This window comes from Battus philenor, unplaced genomic scaffold, assembly GCF_028537555.1.
Source record: "Battus philenor isolate CCGP_79_NKW_IND1 unplaced genomic scaffold, ilBatPhil1.0.hap1 SCAF_26, whole genome shotgun sequence".
Lineage (NCBI taxonomy): Eukaryota > Metazoa > Arthropoda > Insecta > Lepidoptera > Papilionidae > Battus > Battus philenor.
The window spans coordinates 4,256,817-4,279,370 of NW_027181689.1; the positions used below are offsets into that span (position 1 = coordinate 4,256,817).

Genomic DNA, 22,554 nt, shown 5'->3' on the forward strand with positions numbered 1-22,554 from the left:
ACAAATACAAAAAAAGAATTTTCACAAACTTAATCAACGCTTTCTATACTACCATCGTGAGTAGAATTTCATAAAGTCAGCTCTTACGTAATATCTACTTCGAGAAAGGAACATTTCATCCAAATATCAAGTTACTAAAGATAAGAGCTAAAATATAAAATTCATTTATTCAACATTGGACCTTTTAATACAACTGTTATTGATGATCAAAATTTTTTAAACTTTTTTATTTTTGACTCTACTTTGGAAGGTTTTGTTGTTGTAGAGAAGGTGGAGGAATAAACTCAAAAATTTATACACATACACTTTATTAGATATAGCCTATATAAAATCAAAATAACCATCGAAGTCATTGCCAGGGATTTTAGTTATTTAAATATTCGCTTATTGAACAATAAGTCTATTTTAGGTAGGTAGTCCAATAATGTTTTATACTTATTTTATGGAGACTAGAGAATAGGAATGTAAAAAGTTTATAAAATAATCTGAATTTATACCTTGTCCTTTTGTTTTCTATTGCAATTACTTTCACAAAGGCGTAGGCGACGTAGAGCTAAGCAATTCCAAGGCACACAACCTATTCGGTAGCTACGGCGTAGACGGTATGTAATTTATCGCGCTCGTGCCGCAGACAGTACTTGGGTCATAAAGCCTACGCTCAAGTTGGAACGGGCTTACGTAAGCTCTGTCTACAGCTTAGGCACGCTCGATTTGATCGTTCAAATAAATGTCTGTCGTTACTGACTTGTGGTAATGGGATTTTAAGATTATGGTTATTTAAAATAACGGCTGTTACTAATCTTTTTTATCTTTGCTTGTAAAAAGGACAACGATAAAGATATATTACAATCGTTTATTTAAACTTTTTATACACTGGTCTTAACTTTTTATACTTTAAGGCCGTAAAAAGAAATCGAATGAAGGCCGCTTCTAACAGCTCCTATTGTATTTCCTAAAGTAGTGGTGTATGTCCTGGTGTAGGCATCCTGCGTCTTGAATATTGAATAAAAAAATTATTGACATTTGTACATTTTATCGATCTTTACAAGCATTATACACGTATAAAAACACACAATCAACTATAATTATTACGTTTTCATATAAACAGTATCACGCCATTATTAATTAACCATTTTGGCCTTGTATTTTTACCTCTACCGATGCAGCAGTATATAAAAGGATTCTCTAAAGTGTGGTTACATTTTTATTTATTTTTTTCAATTCTTTATAGATTGATTCTTAACTAATTATTGTTTTTTAAATATACTATTCAAATACTATTAATTATACTATTCTGTTGACTTATTCTCTACTTTCTTATATATAAAAATATATTTAAAAATCGGTTTATGGTATAATGCGAGTACATGAATTTTAAAATTAATATTTCCGAAGAAAAAGCCAGTTACGAACATATTTTTTAAACAAAAATGCATTCAAGAAGTAAACAATGTGATTTATTGAAACAAAAAATTAATTAAGGTTAATATGCGTGTCTTTAATACAGTTGCTATAACTGTGAAGTGTACCAAAGAGTCAGTTCTTTTAGACTTTAAACGCAGATAGTTAAGTTACCAAAACGTCGATTATAATTAAAAAAATTACATAAAATCTAATAAAATGAGACAAAAACTTTAAAATACATGGATCAATTTTATTTCTACGCTTAAAACAAGCAAGAATAAATGAAAAACATTTACAATACGGAATTAAAACATCGTTCTTAGATTTTACGACCAAAGTTAAGGCAACGATGTCATAAGAAAAATTCGTAAAACAGTTAAAGAAAAATGTTATATTAATTGCTAAAGAAGAATTATGTTTAAGTTAAAACAACTTTGTGTTAATATAAGTATTGTTTTTACAGGCGGACGCCAGCACCGCGTTCCTGCGGGCTGCGCGCGCCGGCCAGATCGAGAAGATTATCAGCCTCCTGGAACAAGGAGTCGACATCAACGTTAGCAATGCTGTAAGTTGGTTAAATATTTATTCTTGTCTATATATTTATATATATGTGTGTGTGCGTATGTGCGTGAAATATTAGTGTATATATAGATAACATTAGCTGTCACTATTGCGAGTGGAATTTCATTAAATCGTTTTAACCTCTACTTAATAAAAAGAATATTCTAACCAATCAAGTCTCTGGGTCTTATGGTTTCAGAGATATCATGATGAGTCAGTATATAGGTGATAAAATAGGTATATAGGTAACAGTTTAAAACAGCTTAATAAAAGTATGCCAAACATGAGATTAAAATTCGTTTAATAAAGATATTTGTACACAAAATAATTATAAAGTAATGCTACCCCGAAAAGTCTTGAACATTATAATATTGACGATTTTATTGGAAACGAGGATCCCCCCTGTTCAAGCCCAGAATTAAATATTTAAAAAGAAATTTTAAAACTTGGTAGGTTTTAAAGGCTAAAATTTGTGCTAGACCTGATGAAAATCTGAAGAGCTTGAAACCATGCTTAAAACCACCTTGAGAAAAGCAGTTACTGAAATAGATTTGGATATAATATTTTTATTTAATTCGTACAGTTAAGTAGAGACAGTTATTTTGAAAAAAAATTGACTTTGGAATCTTACGGTTATATTAATTCTAGTAACATAAATGTATTTCAAAAAACCATGTCTTCGTTTTATACGTTATTGTACTTGAGATAGTATTTAAAAACCGAGTATGTATTATACATCTATTTCCACCATCAATCTACTCATGACCACTTGCAATGTTTTTTCTTATTCACCAAAGGCATCTAATTGTTGTCTGGTAGAAATCGCCATTTGCGATAAGGCCGCCCATTGCACTTCATTTTTTACCTTTTTCATCTGATTTCCTTTTAAAATCTTTTGACGTACAAAAAAGTGTAAATTAACGAATAAGTTTTCTTTAAATAAATCGAATTTAGAAACAAAATGGTTGTATAAAATACGAAATATTTTAGACATATTTAAATACCATACCAGAACCTCTTAATATCACTCAATATCAACAATTTTAGTTTGCCAGTAGGCTTATAAAGTACTGTTTAAACAGTATTTAATTCAACCAACTGATTTCAGTTTACCCTGAAGCAAATTCAGTGACAATCTTACATATCGATGCTAAACGTTGTCATATTATGACCATCAATTTTTCCAGTCATAGGACGCGTTTCAGGCAAAAGCCTCTCCCATACTTTTCCAGTGAGACTGGAAATTCCAACGACCTTAACATAGTCGGCCCACCTTGTGGGTGAACATTACACTTACGGGTCCATATTCTCCAGAAACTTAAGGCCCCAGAAGACATCTGTCTTGCTTGACAACTTGCCAGCCCGCTGGGCTATCTCAGTTACTTGTCAACTGAAAAAAATATATAGGCATATTTTTAGTAATACATGTTCTTTTTATTATACATAACAAGAATGTAATTCTATGAATGGAGTTTTAATATATCCTGTTGGCAATTGAACTGTAATAAAGAATGCTACAATTTCCTTCTTCTTACAAAGTAATATCCGTTTTTCTTGATGGAATATTCTCTTTGCTACATAAAAACGTAGAATGGAAATGAGGTTGAACATATTTCTCTGAAGTCGATAAGCCAGTCCATAGCGTTGTAGGAAGAGGAGTCTGGTACAGTGCTTGGGACGACGACTCTTGGTTCAATGATAGGTCATTATGATACATTGACGATCACCTTCAACGACCAGACAGCTCTCGCTGCCTAAACAAACTTGAATTGATACAATTAATACTGCTAGAAACCAGTTCCAGAAATGAGCTTTTCTTTGTTCTTTGCAGAATTCTATATTCTTAGTAGATTATAAAAAGATTTTTATGAATAAATGACATGTATATTTATAAACATTTGTATACACACACACTCACACACACACTCACACGCGTGCGCATACTTACACACATTTATGTGTCAGTATGTGTGTATATATATACAAATGTTATATATATATATACATTATATAATACATAATATTAACAAACATGTATTATCACTACGTTATTTATTATTTCTGTAAACATTGATTTTTGAATAGAGCGCATCACACATTAATTGACGTCAAATGAGCTATATATACGTTCACCCCTTTATACTATTTTACACCTGTAGCCGCAGAAATTTTTGTGCAACGAAATGTAGAACAAACAACCTTTGTAGTATCGTCAAAGTAATTTCAAGTTTTCGAACGAGATTGTTTGAAGAGAATGTTCGAGAAATTTAATACGTATCCAACTTTAGGCCTTTGCGGCAGACCCGTAAGTACTTGGGGTATTGCGTGAAGGTCTACAGGGAGCCATATAAAGCGAAACGTGCAAAGCTCCCCTCTCTCCCCGAGTCCCCGACATAAAGAAAATGTGTTTGTTTAGTAGTCACCGTAGTCGTTGGGTTTAGTACTGTACTTGTTTACTGAAAATGTTCACTTGTCGGTGATGTATATTTATTTTTGTAGGGGTGGAATGTATGAGAATGTGTGAGTTGGGTAGTGATGTGACGGACATGGTTTTATAGTCCGCATTTTATGGGTGATAGATTTCTTTTTAAAACCGTCTATGAAGCAATGAATTTTAAAACATTTTCATGTTTTTTAAAGCTGTCATAGCTGATTCTGACTTCTTATTTATGTGTATATATATATATATATATATATATATATATATATATGAGAAGTTCTTACAGTTTACGTTGAGAGACACGTAAATTATATATAGTTTATAATACGGCGAAAAAAAGAAAATATTGTATTTAGGAATATAAATACTTTGCGAAATCCTTTGTATTATATGGTATATTTACGTGTTTATATAATTAAAACATTACATTAAACGAACGCCAATAAAATTGTTTTGTATTATTAATAAAAAATCTATTACAATATCTGTTTTATTTGACATTTACAATAGGCAAAATTGTTAATGTCAAAAAAAAAACAACCTCAGTCGTCGTCATTAAGAAGCTAACCAGGTTATGTAATAAGGTAATTATAAAAAATTTATGTTATAGTTCAATTTGACTAAATAGTAATGACAGAAATCGAGTACGATTATGTTAATCATAAAACTTGTGGAACATCACTAGGGTGAGCGTGTTTTTTTTCTTCCTCAAGAACAAGGGTTTTTGTGAAGAGTACTTGTGGTGTCGTGTGAAAGTGCACGTTATCTCTCACGGTTTTCCTCCTACATATGAACATCACAAAAAGAAAACCATAAAAGTTTACTTCCTGTGATCTCTACATTGCGTGTTTCTGTGGAAAAAATTTAATAATATATCAATAAAAGCAGCAATAAATCGTAAGTTAATTATTCCGCCAGTTCCATAGGTACTCACAACAAAAATAATTATTGTTTAAAAAAAGAATGATTAAAACTCGCTTTGGTTATATTTTACGTCATATATTTCTTTTTTGTAGTGTACATTTCATACTATGCACAACTATAGCAAAATTACTAATCAAATACATATTTCACGCAATCAATATAAACAAACACTCTCAAAATACCTTATACTCTGTTGCATTTTAATCTTTCTTTTAAATTTACTATCGTAATTCGTTTAATTGATAATAATGTGTCAAAGTACGCGTTCTTTTTTTGGCGTTTTGTATCTATAGATGCTCACATTCAGTTATTTGTGTAAAGCCAGTCATGAAGTTGATGAAGAATAATTAAGTATATTATGAAGGAATTCGAATTTTTAAAAAAGCTTTTTCTTACTACACCACTTAGGTCTTTTATAATTTCTGTAACCATTGATTTTTTGTTAGGGTAGGCCATTACTGAACTTTTTGCACTTGTATCCTCCCTTTGTGAGTATATTGTACTCGAACTAAAATGAACGCGCCAGAATTGCTTAGGAAATACACTTAGTGTAAAAACAAAACAAAAATTTGGGAAAATTTAAAAACATAGCTTAATGTTAATTGACAGCAAAGGGCATACAGGTGACTGTATGCCCTTTGCTGTATGCCCTTTTGAACTTTAAAGTTTTAACACCTGTAATGAATGACTCTGTATAATGCGTATAAAAAGCATAAGCGAGTGTAAATATTATTAATTAATTTATATTCTATTATATACATGTAATAAATCATTCTTGATGCTATTTTTTATGTTACTACTGTCGTGTTTTTAATAATTTTAATAATAATAATAATGATGGAATATGTAGGAAAAACGCTTTAATACAATTTAACCTAAAAAGCAGAGATTGTTTATTTTATTTAATAAAACTAACGTTATCTGTAGCAAATGAGGGACAGCATGTATGTAATAACTTATAAAGCTGTTGTTTTTATGGCTACATTTTACGTGAAAATATACCATTTTGTAAAGCAAGGTAAAAAGAACTATAAACTTTTCGCAGTAAAGCACATTTTAGCTCGGAGTCTATAACGTTTTAGGTTTATACTGTAAATTATTGCTTACCACGCGACAACAGTCACGACATTGTACTGCAGTTATATCTGCATTCGCGTATTAACGTTTTTGTTTCCAAAATCAAAAGAATGATTACATTTATTGTTTTCATGTTTTGGTTTATTTTAAAAAAATATTGTCTGTTTTTTCGAACATTGTTACATAGGGTTATTTCAAAAAAAGAATTTAATGGAAAAAAATACAATGAAGAACCTTGGTTTCTAAATCTGTCCAGTCTACTGTAATATTAATAATAATTTAAAATTAAAAAATAATGTTTCGTAACGACGTGTAGTCCGAAATAATGGTCTCACGAAATATATTATATTATATTAAATATTTAAATTATATATTAAATATTTAAAACTGTCTTTTACTAAAGAATCCTTTTTTGGTACGAGTGGAGGCAAATATAATAAAGTTCCACAAGCTATTTTAGACCTCCCATTTTGTAGTTTTAAATCTGAAGATATAGGTATATTATTAAATGAATGTTATCACAGCATTTTAAATTTATAAGTTGATCGAAATGTGCGCCTGTATATGTTTGAGTCCATTAAATGATCGATTTTATAATTTGTTCGTCAAACATTGTAAAATTTTATTCAAAAACAGCAACCGTTGAGAAACTTAAATACAATCTCAGGCCGGTTCCTCTTAGCAGATCAGCATTTCGAATCATTTTTGACGATTTAAAAATTGATTGTAATCGCCTGCTTCGATAAAAACATTTTTAATTTGGAAGATTTTTGTAATTTCGTACGTTTTAAAACGCCTTAATAGAATTGACGTCAAGCTGTTTCCATGCCATGTTATTTTTTCTATTCTAAGTGTAATAGCAAAAGGAAGTCTTGGTAAAGAGATTTGATTTCACTTGATAAGACCAACAGTTAGATAAACGACCATATAGTATTTTTACATCTAATATATCTACAACCAGTGGTTTTTCGAAGTTACTTGGTTGTCTGCGGGCATTGCGACCAAAATAACTTAAGAATCATTGGTTACGTATTGTGGTGATTTCAGTCTGATCATGAGCTTGTTGAGAGTTGAATAATTGATAGGCGATTTACTGCCCGTGATATGCGATTTTCTTTCCATCACTACATGTTTATGAATACTGTAATAATAAAATAAACATTGATAAAACTATAACTATGATTTCTTTTAATTCCTCCGTAAAACAATTCTCGTATCAACAACGGTGATTGATTAAATAGCTGGTAAGTTAAACGATTCTAAATGTAAAAATATCATCTTTCATATAAATGACGAAGATAGATGTGACGAAACGAAAAGTGTAACTATATGCTATTAGATACGGTTTACCTACAATTGTGGAGTTTTAACACCGGGGTTAACAGTAACACTGTTAAATAATTATTCGATAAGTGAGATAATTTAATATCCCAAAGTTTCATATTAAGTCATCACGTAACATTTTTGGACGAGAATTTAGTGCGTATATTGAAAGATACGGTTAGCGTGACAAAGGTCTTTCAACGCTGTAAGACGGTGGCAGAATTATGTTTTCATAATTGACTTTTAAGTTCATACACGCACTCCTGTCAAAGATATACAGGGTGATTGGTTATAGTTGTAAAACTTTTAAAGGATTGAATGTATAGCTATTTTTTTACGTCCAAAAACAAAATTCAAATGGTGTCAGAAATAATAAATATTGTAAAGAAAATACTGTAAGAAAGAATGCTTTCTAATTTCGGGTTACTACATATTTAAATTGTTTTTTGTTTTATATACTTGGTACTGCCAAGAGTTGTCGGTCTGTGATTTTTGTTTTATCTTTTAGTTGTCAAATAAAGAGGTTACAAAATAAATAATTACAAGTTACCGTTGAAGAAGCAGTACCAAAAATTCGTATCTTAAGTCGAAAGCAACACATATATTAATTAAAAAAAGATAAATAGCAAAAATAGAAAATAAATTTTTATGACATTTAAAATACAAAATTATTAATAAGCGAAGATTCGAGCTGTTGCTTGACAAGCTGACGATATCATCACGATCATTGGATTTTATCATTTATTATATTTATATAAATAGTGTAAGCAGATATTTAAATATATATATTGAGAAATATTTATGTAAAACTATATTAAGTAGTAGCCATTATTTATGTAAGATGTTTTTATGCGTGTGTGATTATACTTTTTTATTTTATTTTTCGTCTTTTATGATATTAATTTGTTTCACCTCGTTTGTTTATTAATTATCTCTGCACCGCCCAAGCGGTTAACTGGTAGAGAATGCCTTCGGCATTGAGTTAGCCATCATACATAAAATTTATAATTTTTAAAAAATTAAGTACTATAAATATAATCTTTTGGCACAAAGCAAAAAAAAAAACACATTTTGGACCCTCACTGCTGCCGGAACTTGCAGGTTTGAAGCGACAGGGGGCTGAGGGTGCCTAACCAAAGAACTATCTTAAAATAGCAGAGCTCGAGCGATCCCGGGGGTGCCTTGGCTCGGCCGCTTTATTACATTGCTTCGAGCAGTGGACCTCTTCTTGTACTGTCACTCGTCGATATAAGTAGTAGTAAAACAAACATTACTACATTTATGTCCCGATAGTTTTCATAATGAACTTACTTCATAATTCGAGATTAACATTTTCGTTTAAAAATAGTACTAAAGAATGAATTTTGTTCACAGAACGGCCTCAATGCAATTCACCTAGCTTCCAAAGACGGCCACGTAGAAGTAGTTCGTGAGTTGTTGCAACGCGGCGCCGCAATCGACGCTGCAACCAAGAAGGGCAACACTGCACTGCACATCGCTTCTCTTGCAGGACAGGAGGCGGTTGTAAAGCTGTTAGTGCAGAATGGAGCTCAGGTAGAAGCTTAGACCAGAAAAAATCTTTTTTATAAGATACCCTGTATACTATAAATATTTGTCTAGAATTTTTAGGATTTCATATATCTAAATTCGTGTATTACCTGTTTTCGATTATTGTTTCTTTTAATTACACAATTATAAATCAATTCCCTGTAAGGCGTAAGCCCTAAGCAGGGAAGTTATTTTAACTTTTACGCCAGATTTTATCCTGAATGCGTTTAAGAAGTGTGTAAATATTACAGTTAAAAACTTGTGGAACTCGGACAGCTCATATCATGCAATATAAAATTTGCTTTTTAATTTAAAATTCGGGAGCTCTGTATTCAAAAATGCTTCAAAATAAACTGTACCATAAGATTTTTATATTAAATATAATATAGTAATATAGCGTACAAAATGTTGATTTCGATCTATTAGTTTTATTGCTCTACAAATAAAAATGGATTTGTTCAAAATCATGGTTTTCTACTTTCTACTACTTTTACTTTCAACATGTTATTATTCATATTTTAATTTTTAATTAAAGTTTTAGGGCTTTCGGGTAATATAAACTTAGGGGATAAATCTTTGCCTCCTTGTGTTTTTTGAAGTTGGAATAGTAACTAATTTTGGTGATTTTTACGCATTGGTTAAAAAAACAAGTGAGGTACTTGAGTGGTAATAATTTTTTGGTTTTGAGTAAATGATGTCTTCTTGTCGGTATTATTTCATAAATTCCAAGAACATTAAAAATTTATTAAAACACCAGAAACACAAGGTATTACGTTTATAAAACAGCTACATAAATCGGACGAACTTAACGATCCATCAATTTAATGCGCAAAGCAAATTGCTTCCGAGAATAAAAATGGCGTCAAATCATTATTCATATCGACCGCCAATCGTCGTGCTGTTGACCTCTCTTTCAAAGTCTGCTAATGTACACTGTTACAAATATCTTTATAAAATAGAATAGTAACAATAACTCGCATATATTCTAAAATATAAAATGTTTGTCTATAATATTAAATATTTTATTTAAGAACCATCTACAAACGCAGCGCGTAAAATTAAAATAAACGTTTTTCGATAAGATGTTCTGTCTTGGACACGTTTAATTTTCACGTCTTCGTTAAAAATGCTTGCACTTTTTATTATTAAGATACTTTTAAAGAAATTGAAAAGGGCATTCGAATTTATTGAATGCGAACGTCAAAATACAGTATTTTTTTTAAGTTGCTGTGATTTTTAGTGTAATACACTTAATATAACACATTTATATATTAGATGATAAATCAAACCAGATTTTATTATTAAAAAATAAGTAAATACCGAACAGTATAGTAAACGGCATTTGATTTTGCCCATCGGGCAGAAAATTAATACTTATGATAAAGAGTGGGAAGATTCGGTTTTATAAAGCATTGTCTTTATGTAACACTCAAATACGATTATGACAATAAAAGATTCAAGTAGTCGATGAAAGAAATTTTTGACGTGCCAACTCAAGCGCCGTGTACTATATTGGTTTGACTGGTACGGAATGCCTATACGGCATTAAGTCCGCCATTAACAATGTATAAAAGGAGTAATTAAATAAATAAAAATAATGATTATTACACTATTATTAGATTATTATTATATAATTATTAATTGATAGAGAATCAAAGTCAACATGTGTGTGTTGGTTGATTCGTTCTGGTTATCATATTTCTGAAAACTTATCGCCTTCCATTGCGAAACATTTTAAGCAATTGTTGCATTTCAGGTCAACATTCAATCTCAAAATGGTTTCACACCGCTGTACATGGCCGCCCAGGAGAACCATGACGGTGTTGTTAAATTTTTACTCGCAAATGGCGCCAACCAGAGTCTCGCAACCGAGGTGAATATTTTTTATTAAAATTATTTTAATATTTATTTATATATATATATGGATATGGATATTTAACCGGATAGCTGTGAGAAACCCGTGCACGTATTTTGTATGGATTTGGAATGTGGTATGTATGTATAGAGAAACTAATTAGATTGTGACTTTAACCCAAACACAATGGTGGCGACTAACTTACTTATGGTGTACGAATACTCATAACCTCGCTCTCCTATGTGATAAACAACCTTTACAAAATGTTAGCAAATACAAATACAGAAGATCATAGTCTCAAAATTAAACGCCGTAAACAACAAGCCTGGAACGCTTTCTTTAGGCTTAGGTCACTGTGTCTGTGTAATAAAAAGCTGAAATTACGTTACGTTTTTTTTCCTTTTTTCCTGTACGGCATCGAAAGCAAACGACATGAGAAAGCAAAGGAGATCCCGGAGAGATAAAAAAATAGAAGTAGCATTAGAAAACGAATATCCTGGCTGGCAACTTGCGCCAGAGGTTTAGAAAGAGCACCCGTTCAATTTTCAGAGCCGCGGTGTTAAAAATTAAGATTGCCTCAATGTTCATCGAACTTCGTAAGAAGATGGCTCTTTAAAAAGAGAAGTTGAAACACTCTCTAGAATGAATATTTAGCACTAGCGTATATATAACTTTTACTGTACTTTCAGTTAAAGCCGCAAAGAATGTTTATATTACATATTAAAATATTTACCTCCTAATAACATTTTTCTGAATAATTGTCTATTCTAATAAAAACTAGCTGTCTTGATATTATACTGCCAAAACTTGTAAGCCACGGTATTCCAATAGGAAAAATACATGAATGCTGCATTTTAGAAAGTGATCACTTTATTTTTAATTAAAATTTCGACGAGTCATAGAGAAGGTAGGGTAGGAAGGGTCAGGATTTCTCTAAGAGATCGAATCATCCGTAGACAAACGAAAATAACCGGCATAGCCCAACGGATTGGCAGTGGATAGGCCACATAATATACAAAACAACAAGATGGCAGGTCTTTCATTGACAAGGAGACCTTGAAAAAGTTGCTTAAAGCAGGTCTTTTCCAGTCTTATCGGAAATTCTAGATGTCCTAACGCCGCAATGATGATGATAATGTTGATAGTCTTGATCTGTCAAAGTAACAAACACGTGTTTATCAGGACGGATTCACACCCCTGGCAGTGGCAATGCAGCAGGGTCACGAGAAGGTTGTCGCTGTGCTTTTGGAAGCCGACACACGCGGCAGAGTCCGTTTACCTGCCCTGCACATTGCTGCAAAGAAGGATGACGTCAAAGCTGCTAATCTACTACTAGAGGTATTCTATTCTTGCAAATTAAAAATGGTCTTTTTATTACCCACTAAATGCTGTAGTCTGATACCGATAGTATTTTTATTATAGAAAATTCCTAAAAGTAGCGCTTTATAATGAGTTTGTTATGTATCGATGTGAAAAGGAAACGATTAACAACCATAAAGCAGAGGTTTTAGTAAGAAGAATATTGTATACCCATTTGCGACATTATAAAGTTTAGTGTTAAGAAATAATATTAATTTGCGTCTTTGAGATTGTCACCTCGAATTATTGTCATGGCAATTTAACTGTAATGATTTTGTGTAATGTAAATATTTTATAAATAGTAGTAGCTTATTTTTATAAAAGTATTAACTTTGTACACTGTTTTAAACGTCCCGAATTATACGTTACATATCGAACAACATTCCTTGGTTTAGTTAGTAACAACATGCTTTTGACGGCACGGAGCGGATGCGTTTCCTTTTCGTTTCGTTGACGGTTTGTTTAACCTGGGATTTGTCGAAATTTTGGACTGGTTTTTATTTAACATGTTATTTGAATTGATATATGATGTGAAAATATAACCATAGTTATAACAAAAAAAACTAATGACGTAGATTATAGCATGGAAATAATGACAGAAAAAAATTATAAATGAAAGAATCCCAAAAACTGATGATGAATCATATTGCTAAATTTTTGGATTACATAAAAGACGCATCTTTTCATTCATATTTTCTTTATAGTTGACGCCTACTATAATCATTTCTACCTTTTACTTGCTTACCGCTTGAAAGAGCGCGATAATAATGCTATCTGGCACATATGATACTTAGGAAATATTTTATATGATAGGATGTGTTAACTTGCTTTCTTTTGCTCTTTTATATAAGATCTCAACTACATAAAACGTTGTATTAAATTCACAATAACGGAAATTGTGGAATAAAAAGGTTTCGAACGAAATAAATATTGTTCTAAAATTTATGTTATACTTTATGATTAGAATGAACACAACCCCGACGTGACCTCGAAGTCCGGCTTCACGCCGCTACATATAGCCGCCCACTACGGCAACGAGGCAGTGGCCCGGCTACTGCTGGCTAAAGGAGCAGACGTCAACTGCGCTGCGAAGCACAACATATGCCCACTGCACGTCGCCGCGAAATGGGGTCAGTTATATTTTTATATACCTTACTAATATCATATATCAGCTATATAGGGTACTTCATCAGATTCAGCCTTGCATACTCTTGCGGAATACCCAGCTTGGTAGTCGGAGCGTCGGATCTTGGTAAATGAGACCGGATAAAAGCTTTACGTGCCAGTGATGACACATGGATCATCGGTGTGAAGGATCATAGCCACATTCTGTAAGACTGTTATAGTTCAAAAGGAGGCAGCTGAACGGAATCGTCAAATAACAGTTCCCGTTTAGAGACGATGTCCCCAGCGCAGAGAAAATGGCGTTCTTTACCACAAACGAGGCATTCGTCGTTGCGGTTGTTAAGGGTCGGTTAAAAGGCTTAAATTCCCGCTAGGACTCTGAAGCGGACAATGAATTGACGTAGTCCCGAACCATACTGAAATCAGCATGGATAAAACAATCATACTTCCAAACGAGCTATCTACCTATTTAAAAAAGAATAACTTTTGAAAGATTGTGTGACATTTCGAATGGAGTTACTGGATCCCTTTGCCAATGCAGAAAACTATCACTAAGGAGTTTTAATAATAAATTATCATATCATATAACCATGTTCTCGGTGTAGAGCACAGGAGTATCTTGTGCAGTTTTAAGATTTTTTTTCTCTAACAAAAGGTATTTTAATGGTTAGGCTAGGCAGTTAGGATACACTGTGTGGTAGGGTCCCAGCGTGTTCTACATAAGGACCTGAGGGTTCCGGAAGTGTTTGTGGAACATCCACTGAAGGATTTTACTGGATAGGAATTCTGCATTACACTTTCTTTTAAATTACATTGTCAGAAGGTACGTATATTGCGCAGAAAAGTTTTCCCCTAAACGTAAAATAAGAAATTATAAAAATAGACGTCGTAAACAAATTCGTAATAAATTTTGTATAACATATCATCTCTATCATATAGACATTCCGAAGTACCCAACTTTATTTGTTCTTTCTAAAACCAAAGCGAGCGTGCATATATATTCCCACTGGTAAAATAAAAGTAAAAATGTATGCAAGCATTTCAGTTGCCTGTTACTATTTTTATGTAGAATTGACGATGGAAAATTGAAGCTTACAGGAACATTATTTAATACACGTCCAGTAGTGATTGTAATAAAAATGTTTCAAAAGATTATAAGATTCTAAACTTCGGAAAAGACAGTTTACAGACTCAAAACCTATATGTTATCTGAATTAAAATATAATATAGTTTACCGTATATGTACATTGCCCATTATATATTCAAAATTGCTTTAGTTATAATTAAAAGTATATTACTAAGTATTTATAATAAACTTCATATAATTTTCTACCACGTAAATATAAAAAAAATTAAGTTTGTTATACATTTCTCTAGACTTCATAAAATGCATTTACATCTTCAACCTAGAACCTTTTTGTGTTTACTGTGTACGGTATTGAAATACATTTTCGTCTCTAAATATATGATGTCATAAATTTAATATTTGTATTAAATAAAAACTCGTAAAAAATCTTATTGAAGTTTAACTGGGAGACTTTGAATCCAGAGTAAACAGACATCATCTAGGCAAGGATGTAGCATCGTAGATTTCATCATCGCTTGACGTCAGTCGAGGCAGAAGTAAATTTCTTTGCCTATAACCATTAAAAAAATTTAATGGTAGTAAAGCTTGAAAACTAATTGATTTAAACATATTATTAAGGATATTTGTGAAAGCGACCATTAATAAAAATCTGGCTGTGTTTGTTGTGGTCTATTTATAGATCAGGGCGCGTTTGGAGTCCTCGTAGCTGTATCTCAAATTGAAAGATGTCGTGCTAGGAGAGCTTTATGTGATTCTAGTTTCTCTCAAATAGGGGTTTTCATGATGTACGCAAGAGATTGCTCTAAATGATCCTAAATCGATAACTTGAATCAAGAAATAATAATATGAATTTAAAATAACATGATTTCGTTTTTTCAGCCTATAGACGCCTATGGTATGGCATAGGCCTGCCCCAAAAATGTCTATGGGAGATATACCCTAATCGCCACTCTTGGCAGGCGGGTTGATAATCGGAGTGTGGTATTAAGGCGTGCAAAGGACGCTACTGCCCATCTTTTTGAAACTTGTTTATGTATAACAGTAGCAATCTTATATAATTAACGCACAAAGTTTGAATTATGTAAGGTTATATCCCGGGAAACAAACCCGCGATCTAGGATCGCAAGTCTTGGTACCTTATCGCTGGGCTATCAATCATATAATTTACATATTTATTTTACGTCAAAGTTTAAAAATAATACAAGCTCAAACAACATCTATAGTTTCTCTTTACTTTTCTGTTTGCAACATATTCTACTTTGACGTAAGACGTGACTGTACGTAATATAGGCTACGGACTACCAACCTACTTATGCCTCATTTGTTCTAACCCTTTGTTCAGCTTTACGTCGTCCTAGAATAGAGTTGTACTAGTTTTTATATCACCGTTCTGACGTGAGTTTTATTCATGTCAAATATGCATGATTGATTGAACGTACCTATTTAAATTAAGTTTAATTTTACGAACACAAAAATACGTACTTAAGATCGTTAGGAAATGATCACTAAATCATTTTATTTTTTTTAAGTTAATGTATAACTGGTGGTGACATCTGAGACGTGGTCACTTACAGAGGACCTCATGAGAAGACGCAAGGTGGCTCAAAGAGCAATGGAGAGCGCTATGCTTAAACAGGGCGTATATAGAGGCCAATTGTTGCTGTAAATGTTTCTATGTTGATAATAATTTGTAGAAATGAATAAATAAATGAATAGGCCATTTCCTCACGATATTGTTATCCGTATCAAAGTAGTTATATTACAGTTCGAGTAATTTTGCTGCCTATCTGTAATTGAATCTATGACCTACGACCTGTCTGACGTCATAAAACTATATACCACAAAATGTATTATATTACGCAATTGTATAAGATTGGGATTGACTTTAGTGGACTGTATTTAATTAGAAGGCCTTAGTCCAGAGAATGACTTTATTTATTAAGAATTAATTTTACAAGGAAGGGAAAACACGTGTGCTCGGTGGCGGTAGGTAGCAGAGAGAGCACAGATAAAAACATATTTTACCGATTCGCCAAACCATAGATAAAATCTTAACTAAAACATTTTTTGTTGGTGCTATTGCCAACAGCAATGTTGGTGGAAAATGTAATAAACTAAACAACTTTTTAAAACCAGGCAAAGAAAACATGGTGGCTCTACTTTGCGATAATGGCGCGAACGTAGAAGCACGCACTAGGGATGGACTGACGCCGCTGCATTGCGCCGCTCGGTCCGGACACGAACGCGTGGTCGAGACTCTCCTCGACAGAGGTGCGCCCATCACTAGCAAGAGCAAGGTGAGTTGGTAAAAATTTACTTACAGGTTCTTTTACCGTTAAAAATATTAATAATTTCAGTCGCAGAACGTCCTCTGCTAGACATTTGCCACCCCTATGGATTTTCAATAACACCGGTTGGAAGTGGTCTACAGGCAGTTTCTTCCGATAGCTTTAATAAGTTTGTCTATCCATGTTGTAGGTGAAAATCTTTAATACTCTTGTCAATTCGATATGTAAAGTCGGTTCCTTTCGTTGTTCTTCGGATCTCGTCTTTTCTGCTTCGATTTCCTAAGGAAATCCCGAGAGAAATCTCCTAGAGAGATCCAGGTTCCATTGAGCTACTGTGAACTTATTAATGGGGCTCGATGTTTAGTAACTATAAATTTATAACATAAATCCTAAATATAAATTAAGGCAAAACAAAAAAAAATAATAATTTGTAAACACACAATAATAATAAAACTCAACATAGTTGCTATTAATGGTATTCCTCTGGTATGTAAGTGCTGAAACTGAACACAAAAAAAGTGATTTATACAAATTAATTTAAATGTAAGCAAAGATCGCAAGCCTCACAAAGTTTGAATTATTCAAAACTAGAACAAAGCGGTAATACAACCTAAAGGCGCAAAGTTTAACTTCCTTTCTAGTCTTTGCGATTCTGTCGTCATTCTTCTTTATATTTCAACGTTAGTTGTTTCATTTAAACATTTTGATGCAAATTTTAAAAATAGAACAAAGAAATTGCACGATCTGTTTATACCGTCTCCTCTTTATATTTCCTGAAGTTACACCGCACAACGGTTATCTCTTTGTTTAAGATATTTCTCGCAAACTAAATTATAATTTAAAAAAAAAAATACTGAAAATAGTTTTAAGCTTTTGATTGCGATACAATGGCCACATTCAACGAAAACCACGTGGTAAAAACTGCCTCCCAGAATTCACAAAAGGGAGAGGGCGTCCAAAAGCTACGTGGTGGTCTAATATCTGAAAGGAACTGGAAACCCTTCAACTTGATGCAGAGACAACCCAGGATAGAGTGGCCTGGCGCAAATTGATAAGGAGACCCGACCCCAAATAAAGGGAAAAGGGAAGGGAGAAGAAGAGTTTTAAGCTTTCATCTTCATGTGATCCGATAGACGTCTACTGCAAGGTGTTACTCCATAATCACCACGTTGGCCGGTTTTGCACTACCTATATCCAGCGACTTCCTGCAACCTTGAATATGTCGTCTGTTCTACCTACGCAGCGTCTACCGGCTCGTAGTGGCTACTCGAGAATCTTTCGACTCCAATTACCATCAGCTGCCCGTGCGATGTGCTCTAACTACTGCCACTTCAAACAGACAAGCACTTCTTCGAGCTAGTTCTATTTACAAGCTATAACTTCTCCATATTCCTTACTTATGCTTTCTTACTTACACCCTTACTTGCATTTCGTTGACACATACCATTAGACAAATCTACAATCTTCCAAATTTTAATTTATTACATTATCTTCTTCCAAATCAAAATTGCTTTACTATCCGAAAGGTACCATTTTGGAATAAACTCATTGAAATTAAAGAGTCAGCAAACCGTAGTGTTTTTAAAAAGTAGGTTTAAATCCCATTGAAGGAAGAATTGGCGTAACTTTGTTTTACTTAAGTGTATTTTATAATACATGTGTATGCAATTATATCGTCTTTTTTAAGTATGCGTTCCTTTGTAACAAACATTGGTAAAAACAAGTATTATTATTTTTTTGTATATTTCATGCTATCACTATATAATAATTGGTTAAATGCTAGGGAATGGCTAAAAGGCATTAATTCCGCCACTGAACAAAGCGTTAATACGCAATTAAATTTAATAATTATTTAAATAAGAAACAAGGCATATCGTATCACCTCTTAGCATCAATTGTAATACAATCCAGCAATTCTTAGCTTTGGTAATAAACAAGATTTAACTATAGGAAAGCACTATGCAATAACGAAACATTAAAATTATCAGAACGGGCTAGCTCCGCTGCACATGGCGGCTCAAGGTGATCATGCAGAGGCAGCCAGGGTGCTGTTGTCACGACGTGCGCCTGTTGATGACGTCACTGTGGACTACCTCACAGCTCTACACGTGGCCGCCCATTGCGGTCATGCCAAAGTAGCAAAGTTGCTCTTAGACAGGTTAGTGAAAAAAAAGAAAAGAACCTTAAGGAAGCTCATTTTCGCGTATTTTTTTAAATGAGTTCTGGTTTTTGCCCATCATACTCCTTCCATATGCGAAGTTCTATGTGACAGAAATGACAAATAAACATGAAGGTTTCTGTTTGTGATTTATTTTTGTTTCAGTGATATATGTACTTTAAAGGCCATGATCTTATTTAAGCTGACTTATTTCATCATCATCATCACGTCAGCCGATAAGCACACACTGCAAAGCTAAGGTCTCCTCCAAAGATCGCCACTATGACCGGTTTTGGGCTATTCGAATAGAGCGATTTTCCGCTACCTTAACTTTGTCGTTGGTTCAAGTTACTTAGTGACTTTGGTTCTTCTGCGTTGCGTCTCGCTCCGCTGTTCTCTGGAAGACTTTAAGCCTTCTTATAAGGCCCATTGCAAACAATCAAATGCAGACCTCGCTGCAGCATTAAGAATGATATTTTTTTATTCTTACTCCTTATTTTAATGTTTAACAAATTAATAAAAAAAAAAACAGACGCAACGGATGAAGTACAGGCATAGTTTTACGAAAATTAGAATGAGATCAATTAAATTTTTCAATATTCATAAACAAAACGAATCAGAAAAAAAAACAACGCAAAAATAATTGAATAACTAATTTCGATGCAAAATTAATAATGTGTTTTAATTTTAAATAAATTTGAATTTGGAAATCTAAAACCAACTGACGGTAAAATTTTAGAAATATTTTTGGCTATTTTTTATAATTCTTATAATTTTTTGAGATAGTTGTTAGTATTGAGAGTAATTTCAATGGTAACGTTTTATTCATTTATTCTTTAAATATTAGAAATGCTGACGCCAACGCGAGGGCACTGAATGGATTCACTCCCTTGCATATTGCTTGTAAGAAGAATAGAATCAAAGTCGTGGAACTTCTTCTCAAATACGGTGCAAGTAAGTTTATTCCTAATTATATTAACAGGCTTAAAATTCAATATTTATTGAAAACTGAGCCGGTATATGAAATCGATACCACATATTACTTATCTTAATAATTTGAATGTATTTTTATACCAATAAGTAAAGAAAAATGTTAACAGTGTACAATATTTTACATAGATGAACTGCTGCGATTTAAATGACAAAAAATAACAAATCTTGTTTCTATAATCTTGTTAAATAATATTATAAACTAGTATGTACTTTAATTTTTATAAACCAGTCTACATATGTTTTTTATCTATAATTCTAGGTTTTCTCTTTAGTAAGTTCACTTCCGAAAAGGTGGTGCTGACGACCCGCGTAGCAGTTTAAATAAGACCTTGCAATGCAGTAGCGTGCATCTTTACTAATTAGACACTATCTAAATAATACTCTCCTCTCTAACAAAACAAAACTCTCCCTATCTAAACAAATCATATGTTATCTTACCAATGCTGCTTTAAAATCCCTTTGCAAAAAGAAAGTTTACGTTCGTTCTTGACAAGCCTAAATCCAGCAACGATGAATTATAAGAGAGATTTCATTGTTATACTCCTCGCCTCTACTTCGACCGCATAAAAATTTACTAATTAATTCCCAATTAATTTATTAATTAGGTCGTGGTACATGTTTACCTCAGTTGTGTTGGTTTTAAATATACTCTTGTTTAACAAACGTGTTTTTAACATAGGTATTCAAGCGACTACAGAGTCAGGCCTGACTCCTCTTCATGTGGCGGCATTTATGGGTTGCATGAACATCGTGATATATCTACTGCAGCATGAGGCCAACCCTGACGTACCGACAGTTCGTGGGGAGACGCCTCTTCATTTGGCCGCAAGAGCTAATCAGGTATACGCATTTTTTGAGGATAACCTTTTTTTCCCTGTTAATAATATATCCAAATTTCAATCACACTTCTTATGTTTTTCTGACTATATCCTATATTGATTAAAAATTGCTTAAATGATATAAGAACAGTAATAATTAACAACAAAAGAGCTGCCCACTGCACAAATCTCATCACTGCCATAATAGAAACGTATTATCATCATAATTTCAACTATTCGACGTCCACGATTGGACGAAAGTTTTCCTCCTGGATTTACAATAAGATGTTTTCGATGCTTCAATCTTCATATTCCGACGAGCTTAACAGGATTACCGTCCATTCTGCCAGTGGACGACCGGCCCTTGTTGGTGGTTTCTACTCTAGAATCCTAAGGCGTCAACAGCTATCTGCTCTACGTGCTATGTGGCCTGTCCACTGCCACTTCCGCCACTTGTACCATATATTAAAAAACTGATAAATTAAAACTATAATCTATATATTATAAGATTTCTACCTATGTACTGATTCATTCACTCTAGACCTATAAGGTTTAAAAACTAAAAATTTGGTAGAAATAACTTTTTGCCAAGTAATAGTCAGTTAAGGGTTAGTTATGTCTTTCATTAAGTTCGCAAGCTAGAGGGACATCTAGTATAAAATATAATTGACATTAATAGCAAAGTGACATGGATCTTTTGTACCATATTAGACGGACATTATCCGCATCCTGCTTCGCAACGGCGCGGCGGTGGAAGCGAAGGCACGCGAGCGACAGACGCCGTTGCACATTGCTTCACGTCTGGGCAACGTGGACATTGCGGTGCTGCTACTGCAGCACGGTGCCGACGTACGAGCTCTAACCGCCGACCATTACAACGCACTGCACATCGCCGCCAAGCAACATAACCACGACGTTAGTAAAGATTTTTCAACAATAACTGTGTCAATCAAATGAAAATTACATTATAGAATTTATATAAAAATTAAATTTTTAATATATAGGAAAGAACATAACTTGGCTAAGATTACAATCTTAAATATTTTAGTTGTATAAATAGGAATTACATAACATTTATTCAGAGAAAAAAAGACAAATATTACTTAAATAACTAATGTCCCGAACGTTATGGTATATGTTTTGAACGTATCCCACTCAGGATCATTATTAACAGGCAAGCCTTAAATAATTACTTGAAAATCTAAGTTATACGTACTGCCATATATATGTATCAATACAAAATAAATAAAATAAAGAAAGGTACCATGATTATAATAATAATTAATTAGAAATAATAATAATGACATTAAAAACTTTCATGGTAAAAGAGAAATTAAATATATTCGCAATGCTTGCTTCCTAAGTCGAGTCTTTAAGCAAGAATTTCAATAAATATTGAGACAATAGTAGGTCCATTCCTTCAATGGTGTATCTATTGGTTCAAATGGCTTTGTGTCTATATCTTCAGTGAATTCCTCTTTGCATCGTATTCCTCGCTACTAAGGATCGTAGCCAAAGTTTGTCGCGCATTATCTTACGTAATCTATGCCAGTCTTCGGTGGTATATATTACTTCGGCTACTTAGGTATCGAAC

The 22,554-nt window shown here is 33.0% G+C and overlaps 1 protein-coding gene across 1 annotated transcript in view; it reads left to right on the top strand.

Annotated features, from left to right (window-relative positions):
- Positions 1-1,870: 1,870 nt before the first annotated feature.
- Ank (Ankyrin) overlaps positions 1,871-22,554 on the top strand; it is a 33,355-nt gene continuing 12,671 nt past the window's right edge. Inside the window, exons 1-10 of the mRNA XM_068768515.1 lie at positions 1,871-1,969; positions 9,104-9,283; positions 11,034-11,150; positions 12,315-12,470; positions 13,456-13,621; positions 16,840-17,000; positions 18,980-19,149; positions 19,997-20,103; positions 20,822-20,982; positions 21,672-21,875. Of these exons, the coding sequence (XP_068624616.1) occupies positions 11,073-11,150; positions 12,315-12,470; positions 13,456-13,621; positions 16,840-17,000; positions 18,980-19,149; positions 19,997-20,103; positions 20,822-20,982; positions 21,672-21,875 (1,203 nt within the window). The 5' untranslated portion in view covers positions 1,871-1,969; positions 9,104-9,283; positions 11,034-11,072. The remainder of the gene's footprint in view (positions 1,970-9,103; positions 9,284-11,033; positions 11,151-12,314; positions 12,471-13,455; positions 13,622-16,839; positions 17,001-18,979; positions 19,150-19,996; positions 20,104-20,821; positions 20,983-21,671; positions 21,876-22,554) is intronic.